The sequence below is a fragment of the Typopeltis vanoorti genome, chromosome 21 (genome assembly GCF_054136105.1).
Source record: "Typopeltis vanoorti isolate ZY-2024b chromosome 21, IOZ_Tvanoo_1.0, whole genome shotgun sequence".
Classification (NCBI taxonomy): Eukaryota; Metazoa; Arthropoda; class Arachnida; order Uropygi; family Thelyphonidae; genus Typopeltis; species Typopeltis vanoorti.
The window spans coordinates 19862683-19877164 of record NC_143569.1 but is presented as its reverse complement, the minus strand read 5'-3'; the positions used below and the strand labels follow the sequence as shown (position 1 = coordinate 19877164).

The window sequence follows — 14482 nt, the reverse complement described above, 5'->3', positions numbered from 1 at the left end:
TTTCCTCCCTCGAAGGTGGCGGATGGTCTGCCAGAATACTTTGTTTGCATTTGCATAGGATGAGCCTAATCTTTCTCCAAAGGATTCCCAAGCCTTCTGCTTTGCTGTCTTTACTGCCTCAGCAGCAGCTTTTTGTGCCTCAGCATACTGCAAACGCATCTCAGGTGACCTGACCCTAAGCCATGTTAGGTAGGACTCCTTTTTTACCCGGACAGTTTTTTGGACTTCTTGGTTCCACTGAGGTGTCCTTTTCTCACTTCCCATTGCCACGCTGAGCCGCTTTCTGCCACAGCATGAGAATGCAGAGGCAGTGACAGCTGTTCTGAACAGCTTCCACTCCTCCTCAACATCTGCAGTATGCTTTTGGGAATCTCTTTGAACCTGGAGGAAATGTCATCTGCAAAATTCTTCCTCACAGCCTCATTTTCCAATGCCTCCCATTTCACACAGTATAGCTGCTTAGGCCTACCTGGTTTCTTAGGCCTATGGCTTCAGAAACATCTGGTTTCTGAAGCCATATAGTGCACACAACAAGGTGATGGTCAGTTGACAGTTCTGCCCCCTCTTCTCACACGAATGTCCAACACTGAGGAAAATAGGGCTGCTCTCTCTCTCTCTCTCTATATATATATATACATATAATTTTGATTTCAATCTGACTATTGTTATTGTTAAAAAATTAGGTAGAATGAAATTTGTTGTCTACAGATAAATCATTATGAACACGATGAAGATGTATACTTACAGAAAATTGTCCTAAAATAAAACAAAATAATTATTATGTCTCAATGACTACCTACATATGTTGTCTGTATTTTGAGTAATATTAGGTATTGTTACCAAAGACTTTTAAATAATAGTTTGGTAGAAAATTACTTTTTCGATGAATTATGAAAGAATTTACCAAAAAATTATTGGTGAATTGTTTTTTTGTCAATTGTATTTGTGACAAATTGCCATGTAATGAACTGTGTTTCGATGAATTACCATTCGGTAAACTGTCATTCGATTAACTGTTTTCAGTGAATTTTCATGGAACCATAGCAGCAAACTGTGCATGGGGAGTAATCTCCTGGAAGAGAAAAGTTGCTAGTAATGTTCTTCAAGGGTCTGTTTTAGGGCCATTGCTGTATAACTTGTATGCAGATTATTATTAATTTGCATACAAGTTAATGCAAAGTTGGGGAGAACTATAAAAAGTAGAGCAGATGTTGTGGCTTTAGAAGAGAACTTGAATAGATTGAGTGAGTGGACATGGGAGTGGGGATACCTGTTCAATATTGCAAAGTATAAGATTTTAAAATTTGAAAAGCAAAGGACGTAGAGTATTCACTTGGTAGGGATATATTGAAGGAGGTGGAGGAAATAAGAGATCTTAGGTGGATGGTGGTGATGGTGGATAAGGATCTTAAATTTAGTAGACACATTTCCAAAATTGTGAGAGCAACACAACAAATTCTGGCAATGATGCAGAGGATAATGACTTGTAGAAGCAAAGAGATTCTGGTTCCATTGTATAAGACATTGATTAGGCTACATATGGACTACTGAGCACAGATTTGGTTATCTGGTTTTTAAAAGGATGAAGGGATATTGGAAAGAGTCTGGAGGTGATTGACTAAGGTAGTTTCTAGTCTCTGGAATGTTTAGTATGAAGAAAGGTTGAGAGAATGCAATTTACAGAGTTTAATGGATAGTATGAAGAGGGGTAACACAAAAGACATACAGGTTGGTAAGGATTGTTATAGGATTAATGTTGAAGAGGTTTTTCATAGAATGGTGGAAGATAGAACAGAACAAGAGGTCATCCCTGGAAGCTGTATAAGGAGAGTATCTGTGTTTGGATAAAATATCAAAATTATGGTAATAATTTTAAAAAAAAATTAAACATGAAAAAATATTGTTTATTATCGATAAAATTATACAGTTTGGTATAATTCAAAATTACTTAAAAATAAAATATATTCTTCTTGTTTTGTTTCATGAAAAAATATTGTTTATTATCGATAAAATTATACAGTTTAGTATAATTCAAAATTACTTAAAAATAAAATCCATTTCTTTAAATTGTAATTAAAAGAATGGATTTACAATTTTGGACATTACAATTAAATCCTTTAATTGTAATGTCCAAATATTTAAAGAGACGGAGTAAACACGATAAGCACTACAAACACTCTACTACTGGTGCGAACTGCATATAAGCAACAGTGGAACTGCGCGATGGACAGTGCTACATTACACTAATAGCTTGCATCTCACTATGACGTGCATATGCTTGCATGTATAGCAATATGATACTGTGGTAAACACAGTGCTGCTAGCGTTCTTCGCCCTCCTAAGTGCTACAAGATGGATTTTTATCATTTTTTATACAAAATAAGAGAATTCTATAGGATTGTTGATGATTAAATTAAATATTACAAGCAAATATAAATAAATTAATAAATATATTTATATATTGAGAAAAATTGGGGGTGCTGCAGTTCGACAGTGCCTATGCACTAGTCGCCCCTGCTCTTACTCATCTAGAGAACCATAACAGTTTCATCATTGCAATTAAAAACTAGGTATCCAACTTTGTGCATAATGGTGAAAGTGTGATCTAATTAGGATCCCCAATCTCATATCATCTCCAATTTCACCCATACAATACATAACCTTACACCTTTGCACACTAAAACTCAGTATTATCCATCCATTGTATAAACTTATAACTTGCAAACTTATACAGATTCCAGGGATAGCTCATTCTTCTCTTCTTTCTTTCCATTTTGTGAACAATTACCCTCTATCCACATGCCGAGTGGATAGCATAACTGCTCTCCAGCTAAAAGGCTGCAGGTGCAAATCCTGCCATGGCATGGCTGTTTGTGATTGTCTGTGGAAATACCAGTGATGGTTGGTGGTAAATGGCATTGGTGTATTTGTGGTCAATTGGTGAATGAATGGTGGAAATGGAGTTGTAGAGCAGGTGCCCTCCCTCAATGAATCCTTGGACTTCCTGGAGTTGTCAAATAATAATATTATTATTAATGTGGAAAATCCACTCACCAGCTTAATCCTCTATCATACCACTTCTTTTTCTGCATATTTGCTAAACTCTGCATTTCACTCCACATAGTTGAGTATAAACTGAAGATTACAGCACACACCAGAATCCTGATATTGTCTTACTCATCTAGAAAATCATAACAGTTTCATCGTTATGGTTTTTAGATGTATAACCCTTAGCCTGCCTACAGTATAATGCACCATACATTTACAATCTTTTTTGGGGAGTAAGATTGTCATGAAGATAAAAAAAAATCTACATGGACGAATAAAGCAAAGCCTCTTATAATTTCCCATTTACATTTGGTCAATGAAAGAATGTCACTGTTTCTTACTTGAATATAGGATTTGGGTTGCCATTACAATCTTCCATCATAAGGAGTTTCAAATTATGGGATAAATTTTCAGTCCAACAATTTATCTTTCAGATTTACAAGTAACAAATAGTTATGATGTACAAAATAATAATAATTATTATTATGATTCCAGCCTCCAGGGAATCAGAAGACTCATCATGAGAGGCCCACCCTAGAAAACACAAAATCTATCACATCACTTCTTGAACTCACTGACTGTTAATGCTCTCACCACAAATCTATCAGGCAATGCATCCCACAGTTCAACAACCCTCCACACAAAAAAACCATTCCTTACCTGCTTGCTCACAACTTTGCTTCATAATTTCCAGCAATGGCCCTCTTGTCCTCATGCCTTTCCCCTATTGCACCAAATGAAAGAACTCCCCTGTCTATCTATCAACAGTTGAAAAATCACCTCAGTCCTGATATCATCTTTGTTATCTGCCTCTGCACTCTTTCCATGGTTAATATATACCCTTTAAATCCTGGGGACCAAATGTAAGCAAAATAGTCCAAGTGTGGTCTGATCATGGTTTTATACAGTGGAATCACAACTTTTATATCTGCAGGCCAGCATCCTTCTCGGTATTGCAGCAATCCTCTGAGGCTCCCTTCACTACCTTTGCAATATGTTCCCTGAATTTCAGGTTATATATGGTTATGTCACATAAAATAATAATAATTATGATTATTATGATTGTAGCATTCATGGAGTCACAATACTCAAAGTGGGAGGCCCACTCTAGAAAACACAAAGTTTATCATACCACTTCTTGAACTTTATATTGGAGGCTTAATCGATTGTATACAGCACTTAGAAAGGATTAAAACAGAATTTAATACTTCCTATATATTTCGTCTCAGTAAATGAGACATCTTCAGGAATTACAAAAAAACTAATGTAACATCAAAAACAAATAACACACAATACTAAGTCCAACCACGTGGGTGACACTAAAGTCCTATCTAGGTGGAGCACCCTCTAAGGGCAGTTGTAGGTGGCCTGGAATGTAAAGTGGGACCTCTGGTGAAAACACTTATCACCAGAAAGAAGTGTGTGTGTAAAGGCACTTAAACCTTTACACACACTTCATCAGGCAATACATTAATCCATAATCATAATCATAAAAAATATAATCATATAAATAGCAGAGTTTCTCAAATTCTGATTGATAGCTTGGTATAAAAAATTATAAAATTAGAAATAAAAATTATAAAAGTTCACCTGTAAGCTAATTTAAAAACATATTTTTGCTATACATCTTTAAAATGTCATCTTGTATGTACTTCAAAATAATTAGGTTGATTTTGAAATTTTCTGCTGTATAGGGGAAATTACAGAACTTTTAAATTATTAATATATATATATATATTAATATTTATTTATTTATTTTATTTTTATTTTTTTCCCAGAGATCCTGGTCCTTCTCCATAACCAATTACCATTCTAGTCTTAACAAAAAAGTGAAAGATTTAGCAAAAAAAAAAAAAAATTATGAAAGATCAATGCTTCATTTCAGTACCTGTAAGGAATGACTCGAACATTTGAAGATGTGTTTTTATTAATTGCTTCAGTAAGCCATTCCGCTACAACACGAGCCCACCTAAGAGATTCATAGAAATCTCTAGATGTTTTCAGTACTGTATGATAAGTCATTATATTTGTTGCTGCAATAAAAAAAAAAAGTTGATATTTTTTATTAACATTTTGAATTTCAATACAATTAGTTAATACTTAAATAAACAGCTAAATTCAAAAGCCATATTAACCCCCTAACCAGCCATGACGTCTATAGATGTCCAGCTAAATCTGGATATGATTCAGTAATACTCATTGATAACATGGATAAGAAGTGCAATTTGGTCTCACTATTTCATCCACCTTGCTGGTAGTGAGGTTAAGAAGACTTAGTGTCAAGACATTATATTGTATAAGCCAGGAAATGTAGAAGGTGCTTATCACGAAATGTTTAGGCAAACTGTTGGGGTAAGTAGAAGGAAGATAATCCAAATGAGAGATTTTAACTATAGAAATGTAGATGGAAAGTAGAAATTGTGTACAGAACCAAAGAAAGTGAATATGAAGAGTTTCTGAGAGATAATTATCTTAGGCAGCATGTGATGAAAGCACGTTAGTTTCTAGAATTTTGAATTTGGTGATATTCTCACAGGCAATTATTAAACTGTCAACAGAGATATTCTCACTGTCAACAGTTAGTGTTCCCAATTATATATTTGGTTTAATCCTTTATTCAAGTGTAAGCAAACAAAGTTTGCACCTGAAGTATTTTCAGGACTGGGGCAACTTGTGGCAAAGGGTATAACTTCTCATCACTTGCTTTAGTATCACATAATGCAAAGCACATCTCCTTGCAGACATGTATAATGCTATGCATTAAGGGAAGGGTCACTGGCAGACCAGTTTCAACCTTTATTGAGGTCTCATCAGTGGGAGCCAGACCCAGAGGTGGTGATACTAAGGTGGAAGTAATGGAGAAGTCATATTTCCATATCCCTACTTCAACTTCTTTAACTATTGCTCTACCCAGTTTTGGGTCATCAGAAAACAACTGAATATTTCCCTTCAGATCATTTCCTATAACATTAATGCAAAAATTAAACAATGCACTGCTATTCACCAGCCTTCTCCTGGTCTTTCTTCTTCATAAATAATTCTCTAAAGTTATTTTGCGAGATTATATTGTGAGTGGTTGTGTAATTTAGCGTTTGTGGAAAATTAGTGATTTTTATCTGTTTTATTGTGTTTTTTCCTCAGAAAATTAGTGTATTATATTGTGCTTGTGTAGATTTTCATGTTTTTAGAGTATTTAGTATCTTATAACATTTTTATTGTGACATTTATCATGATATTGTTGGAATCACACCAACATGAAAATGTTGGAATCACACCAATGGCAGAAAAGACCACGTTGTCCGGCGATTTGAATTTGTGGGATATTATTCAATGCAGTATGTGTGAAATGTATTCATTGAGAAAATTAAAGAATATGTGGAAGGAAATTGAAACTGGAGGGAGAGTATGCATTAAATGTTTTCAAAAGTGAATGTTTGTTAGGTAACGAGAACACAACAAAATACTGATTGTAAGATGGAAAATGATGTAATTAATGTCGAACGTGTGTTCAACATTGACCGACATTAATTTCAATTGTGGTTTCTGCAACTGAAAAATTGCAGAAGTGGCAAGAGTTAAGCAGGGCTGAAAAAAGAAAGAAGTAGGTGATCTGAAGGAATAATAAAGACCAACTGAACAAACAAGAAATGAAGTTAAGGAGAAAATTATGTATGGAGACTCAATGATCAGGGGAGTACTTAATGAAAGTATGACAAAATCGTGTTACCTGGGTGCAAAAATTCACAATATTAGCCATGCCATTCGGATGCAAAAAGGTAAGTCGAAGGAAATGATTGTCTTGGTTAGTACAAATGATTTGAGAAACGAGGAGTATTCTATGAGGGAGGATGTAAAGGAGTTGTTAAAAGAGGCAAACTGAAGAGCGAGAAGGTGAAGACTGTTAGTCTCCAACTATGCTATTATAGAGGTGATCTGAGTAGTGGGGGGGCATTGATAGCCAATGAGTCTATACATAGATTGTGCGAAAGGAATGATGATGAATTTGTGGACCTGTGGTCATTGTTTGATGGAAAGAAGGATCTGTACAATGCTGATGGACTGCATCTAAATGAGTTTGGTGTTAGGTGTCTGGAGAGACCTTTGTTCACCGAGCATGCTGAAGTGCAAATTCAGGGAAACTTAAGCAATTAGGGTGGAAGCAAGTGAGTTTGTGAGAATGATCGAGTGAGAAATCTAGTCCCTCAAGCAAAAATATTGAATAAGATAGTCAATTTAGAAAGTAAAGGTGGGTGGGAGACTAAAAGGATGCTGAAGTTACTAGCATTAGTATATATATAATTGCAAGAAAGGTGACCCACATGGAAAGGAATGCAAAATCAGGAACAACAGGAAGAGTTTTCAGCATTGGTTAGTGCAACCTCGCCAAAACATATAGGCATTAGTGAAACTTAGCTAACAGCAGATGATGTAGTTACAGTGATAGAATGTGAAGAGTTTAGTATTTTCAGAGAAGATAAGATGGGGGTAGGCATACTGCTGATGATAGCAGATGAATTGCAACCAAAAAGAATAGGAGACAGGTAGGAAGGCGGCTGTTCATTTGAAGAAATCTCGTGTAAGATTAAGGCCAGTAACACAAAATATACAATTGTTTGTTGCTATAGGCAAGGGAGTTAAACAGATGATCTGGAAGACATGCATCACCAAATTAGTAAAATGAGTATAGGTTGAGTGATTATTATGGGGGACTTCAACTATGGAGATATAGACTGGAAGGATGAAAATAGAATTTATACACCTGCTGCTTAAGGCAGCATGTGATGGAGGGGACTAGGGGTGGGAGAAGTATTTGACCTGATCATACAACCAGAAGACCTATCCGTAGCTTGACAACATTGCCTCCAAATGGTGAAAGTGATAATGCAGTCTTGACTTCGGAGATTGTAAAATATGAGAAATATTCTATCACGAAGGGGTATTTGTGGAACAACAAAGTAGCTGATTATGACATGCTTAGTAAGAAGCTTAAATCTGTATCATGACATAAACACTGCAGGGTAAGGATGTTAGTAGTGCATGGAATATAGTTAAGGTCATCTACAGGAAATAGTATTAAATTGTATATATTACCTAGTAGGAGATACATGGATGAGTAATATCATTAGGCACGAGCTGCAGAAAAAGCAAATGCTGTGGAGGATACATAAAGAGAAAGGTAACCAGCAAATTCATGAACAGTACAAGGCTCAGGTGAGAAAGGTAACCCACATGGAAAGGAATGCAAAATCAGATTATAAGAAAAATCTAGTCGAATAGGCCAAATCACTCAAAGAATTCTTCCATTATGTGGCAAGTAAGAGGAAGAATGACTATGGAAGATTCACCTTAATGACTAATGATGGTCATGAGGTGAAAAAAGCACATAAAATATTGAGTTACTGAGTGACCACTTTTTATTATTATTATTATTACATAACACCTCCAGGGAGTCCAAAGGCTCATCGAGGGAGGGTACCTACACTACAACTCTCCGTCTGCACCACTCCACCAACTGCAACTACCTCCATCATCTACACCAATGCCATCTACTGCTAACCATCACCACTAGTATTTTCACAGATAAAACATCCATGCCCAATGCAGAATTCGAACCTGCAGCCTTTTACCTGGACAGCAGATATGCTAATCACTCGTTACACACTAGTTAATGGGATAAGATGGTGGCTGCTGGACAGATATAAAAAAAAAAGTGACATATGGAGGGGCAGAATTGAGGCAAAAACAGGTAACTAGTGTTGTGCCACAAGGCTCAGTCCTGGGATCATTGCTTTTTTACATAAATATATAGGAAATAACCTCATCATCATCATCATCATGCGTATCAAGGATTTAGGCCTAGCATGGCCTGTTCCGGCCTTAGAGGTCATCCTTGAATCATTTAAAAGGATGTCTTGGGTTTCTTTTTCCTAATGGCTTGTACTTTAAGGCTTGTTTTGGTAATCTTTCTGTTTTCATTCTTTGAATGTGTTCCATCCATTTATGTTTATATTTTTTAATTTTTTCTATTACTGGTTCTTGGTTTAATTCTTTTATAATTTCTTCATTTCTGATCAAATAGGGTATACTTTGCAGTTTTTCTCATAAACTTCATTTCTGCTTTTGTTAATCTTTGTTTTCTTTTTTTATTGTCCAGATTTTGTTTCCATACATTAAGACTGGTAGGGCTAATGTATTGTATACTTTTAGTCTGGTTTGTTTTTGAACTAGGTTTGGTTTAAATATAGAGTTAATTACACCTGTTATTTTAAAATATATCTCAATTTTTATGTTTATATATTTTTCATTTTCATATGTGATCATACATCCTAGGTAGTTAAATGAATTCACCTGTTCTAAGATCTTGTTATCTATTACTATTTTAGTTCTTGCTGGATCTTGTCCTTTAAAGGCCATAGTTTTCATTTTTTCTGTTGATATTATCATACCATAATCTTTGGATATCTCATTTAGATCTAAAATAGCTTTCTGTAAGTTATCTTCAGAATTTGTAATTATTATTTGGTCATCGACAAAGAGGAGAGTGTTTAAGTTTACTGTAGGAGAAAGTTTAATTCCTTGATGTAAATTTTTATTCCATTTTATTATTATTTCATTTAAGTAGATATTAAAAAGAGTTGCTGAGAGGGGACATCCCTGTCAGACCCCTTGGTTTTTTTTTTAGGTTATTTTCAGGAAATAACCTGAAAGAAAATATTCAGTCATTTGCTGATGATGCAAAATTAGTAGAGTAACAGTTACTCAAGGCTATGTGGAAACCTTGCAAGATGATTTAAATATGATGTCAATATGGGCAAAAATAATGGGTGTCAGTATAGGGTTGGAAGTTTATTTTTCACTTGGTTAGACTATAATAAGTTTAGTTTAATCCTTTATCCAAGTGTAAGCAAACAAAGTTTGTGCCTGAAAATATCTTCAGGACTGGGGTAAGGTAGTGCAATGCACTATTTATCCCAAAATACATAACATTACATTTCTCTACATTAAAGTGACACCATAATAAATTTAGTTTAATACCTGGGGTAAGGTAGTGCATTGCCAGGTAAGGTAGTGCCCCAGGTATTAAACTAAATTTATTATGGTGTCAGTTTAATGTAGAGAAATGTAAAGTTATGTATTTTGGGATAAATAGTGCATTGCACTACCTTACCCCAGTCCTGAAGATATTTTCAGGCGCAAACTTTGTTTGCTTACACTTGGATAAAGGATTAAACTAAATTTATTATGGTGTCAGTTTAATGTAGAGAAATGTAATGTTATGTATTTTGGGATAAATAGATTACAAGTCATGTATCACATTGACGGTACTGTACTCCAGGAAACAGATGACGCTAGCGATTTAGGGTCAGCTTGGTTGGTCGAGTGGTTAGAGTGTCCACTCTCCAGCCAAGAGGCCGTGGATTTGAGTCCAGCCATGGGCATGGATGTTTGTCATTGTCCTACGAACTTTGTGTGGAAAGGGAATCTGTGACCCTACCACTTATTCTAGCAGAAGACATCATTGCTAAAACCATGTAAGGTATGGCAGTGACCATATGGTGTCTACGGACATCAAATGTGAATTTTTTTTAATTTTTTTAGAGATTTAAGGGTGGTGGCACAGAGAGAATTAAAGATTAGAGGTTATATTGTTAAGGTTGCTAAAGTAGCTTGTAAAATTACTTGGCTATCGAAGAACACATAAACAAGTAGAGATTAAGAAGTTGTTATTCCGCTTTATAAGGTCTTGATACACCTATATCTGGATTACTGAGCTCAAGTCTGGTCCCCTGGGTTTCTTAGGGATGAGGAAGCAGTGGAGAGGATTCATAGGAGAGTGAGAAAGATGTTAAGTGGCCTGTGGAATGTTCCCTATGAGGATAGATTGAAGGCATGTTCACTGTAGAAGTTGTTGATAGGAGATAAAGAGGGGAATGATAGAAACATTTAAGTTGCTTAAAGGGTTTTATAGGATAGATGCATGGGAAATGTTTCAGTACTTGGCTAGATGGACCAGAACAAGGAGTCATCCCTGAAGTTGAATAAAGGTGTGGTTATTAGGGGTGTGTGATGACTAGATATTTTGCTTGGAGAGTTGTGATTGCTTTGTCTGCTAATGGGTTCAAGGAGAGGTATGATAGATAGTGTGGATAGATAAATGTTGCTCCAGTTTATCTGGGCTATCCTTAAGTTGAGTAAGTGTATGGTGAAGAGGAAGAGTGAGGGATAGATTTTTTTGACGGAAAGTGGTGGATGAGTGGAATGCATTGCCATTATGTATTGTGAATGCTAAGAACGTGAATGAGATAGATATGTTGCTTTCTAAGTGATGACACTATTGAACCCATGGAAGTTTAGATAATAATATTTGTATATTATCATATATTAGTGTCCAAAAGCTAAGAATGAACAATATTTTTACCTCTATACACAAATCCGCGGCCATATGGACATAAATTTATAGCATTCGTAAATATAACATAAATGATATTAGACAAAAAATGTGTTATAAATTTTATAGAAATTAATTTGCAATATGTTTTTGAGAAAATTTTAAATTTCCTAATTATTTCTCACATTGGCTCTAACAACGTCGTATCAAGGTTAGCGCCAAGTGATTCAGGAATTCTTAGGCAAACTGGCCCCACTTATCCCCACTTATCCTTCAGAGCAAGCATAAGGCCACATTGTTTGTTTTTTGAAGGGGAATTCTGACAGCAATGCAGCTCCCTATTGCCTCCCAAATGTGTTCTATGGGAATGAGTTCTACAGAGCGTGCTGGCCACTTGATTCAATTAATATCCTCAGTCTTCAGAAGTATTTCCACTACTCGTGTATAATGTGGTGTGTCATTGTCATCTGTTAAAATGAATTCTTTGTCTACTGCACCATGGAACAATAGAATATGACATTGAAAAACTTTGTTGCAATATTGTTCAGCAGTAGTACCACTTTCACACCAGATCAAGTGTCGTCTAGAATCAGAAGAAACACTAAAACAACTCTCATCTGTAAAGAGTACATTAACCGATTGGTGTCTTGTCCAATTTTTATGGATATAACACCACTGAAAGAGTGCTCTATGATGAGTTGTTGATAAAGGGATGCAGACTATAGGCCTTCAGAAAAGTATCTGCATACCTGTGCTTGAATGGAGTCAACTTGCAAGCTGACCTGCTGTGGTGCATTGATTATGTTTTGCTGTTATAACCAAAAATCTGTCTTCATGCTCCATGGTAGAGTGAGGGCAATCTCTCAGCAAATGTCTAGAACACACTGCATCAGTTTGAAACAGTGCCGAGAGCTTGGACACAGCGCTATGCGAGATTCCAAATTCTCTGGCAATATCGATAATTCTGCAGCCTTTATAACATTCGTTCAAGCTTTCCAATAATTCTTCCCTGGGTGAAATAATCTAAATGATGTCTTTGAGACATTACAAGACATCCAAGTTTGCAACTTTATTCCTTCATGAAAAGAGCTTCCTTCAAACCCAAATCACTTAATACAGCCTTCTGCCTTTCATCCTGTTGAGTGCTACCATGCAAAACCTTTTTGCATCACATGCAAAAAGGTCAATCACATGACATTTTTGCATGTGATTCGAAAATTTGAAAGTGCACCCACTTTCTAACTGAAATTGTCAGTTATAGAAATTGCCACAAGCTTATTCATCTAAATTTGTGATTGTAATCTTCAGAAATAGTGTTTTCTTCCTTAGATTTTAAACACCAGTGTATAAGAAAGGTAGTAGATATGAATACCGAGAAGAGGCTAATTTGTATAACCCTACATGTAAAATAATATTATTATTATTAAGAGAGGCATCCAGGGAATATGGGACTAATTGAGAGAGGCAGAAACACCTGTCATACCTGTTCTGGAATTCATTCACACTACTTGCTCACACAACATCCAATGTGAATCCATTCTAACCATGCACTATTCTATGAGATCCACCACTCCTTAAGGTTACTGACAGAAGAAAGTTGAAACACTTTGGACATACTGAAAGGATTGAAGGAAGACTTCTCAAAACAGTAATAGAAGCCAAAGTTCCTGGGAAAAGACAAAACGATGGATTGATGATGTGTCTGGAGTGAATGATCTTTGTAGAATGGGTTCTAGAAATTATTGCTTGAACTTTAAGGTTCCTTAAGGATAATGACACAAGAAAGTTGAAATACTTTGGACATGTTGACAGGATCGACTGTTGACTGTTTTGAGGACTTCTCAAAACAGTCAACCTCCAGAAAAGCACACAACAGGATGACCTGGTCAGGACTGGTGTGGAACATTACTAAGCAACAGAGTGACCACATGCACCTTATAATATCCCATGAATAGAAGGATGAAGGGTCAGAGAGAGGTTGAGAAGCAGGTCGTGGAAGTACAGGAAGAAGAGGGATGCAAAGGTGAGGAAGTGATTATTGCAGAGTAGACTGATGAAGTGCAAAAAAGGTAGGAATGATAAAGATATGAATGAAAATAGGAGTCAGGATAAGGGAAATCAGATCAAAAAGAGAGGTGTACTACAGCAGAGAGCACACGGAGTGATGATATGGATAGGATAGCTTCAAAGAGTGGAAAATTGTTGTTTACATACTAATGTGAGGAGTATGGGGAATAAATGAGCTTGTAGTATTGATCAAGTCAATACACCCAAAGATAATTGGCATAAGCAAAACTTGGTTGTCTGAGAATGATATATTGTCAGGACTCAATGATAGAATACAAAATTTTCTGAAAGGATAGAAAGGGGAAAAGAGGAGGAGGAGTACTGCTAATAATAGCAGAGGAATCACATCCTTCAAGAGCGGAAGTGGAAAATAATAGTATGCATGAAGATTTTGAAGCCATTGGGAGTGAAGTTGAAATCAATATAATAGTATATCTAATAGGATGTTGTTATAGCCCAGAGAGTGTGGAAAGCACTGATTGTGAAATGTTTTCACAAATTAGTTGGGCAAGTAAAAGGAAGGTAATTCTGATGGAAAATTTTATTATGGTATCAAGGAGAGTGGACTTGTTGAGTTTCTGTGATAGATAATTTCCATCACATGCTGCTTAAGAAACATTCTTAAACAGCATGTGACATAGGCAACAAGAGACTTTCAGGTATTAAATTTGGTAATATCCTCACAAGAGGTGGTTGTGAATGAAGTATCAGCACTGCTACCTGTTCGTAAGAGTGATCATGAGGTATTGGTTGGAAAGGTAGTCAAACAGGAAACGGTCATTATCAAGAAGGTATATATGTGGAACTATAAGGTGGATGATTAAGAAAAGCTCTATAATCAGTTAGCATCATCAATACATTGCAATAATAAGTTGTGCAGAAAAGATTTGCTATGCATTGGAAATGATAAGGCAGCATCTGACACAAGCAATGCATACTGCAATAGAAGAGTTAAGTGAATAAATAGAATAAGAGTGA

General features: G+C 35.8%; 1 protein-coding gene across 1 annotated transcript in view; it reads right to left on the bottom strand.

Annotated features, from left to right (window-relative positions):
* LOC150094662 (NPC intracellular cholesterol transporter 1-like) overlaps positions 1 to 14482 on the bottom strand; it is a 559930-nt gene that overhangs the window by 79997 nt on the left and 465451 nt on the right. The window contains exon 19 of the mRNA XM_090411614.1: positions 4937 to 5081. Within this exon, the coding sequence (XP_090267740.1) occupies positions 4937 to 5081 (145 nt within the window). The remainder of the gene's footprint in view (positions 1 to 4936; positions 5082 to 14482) is intronic.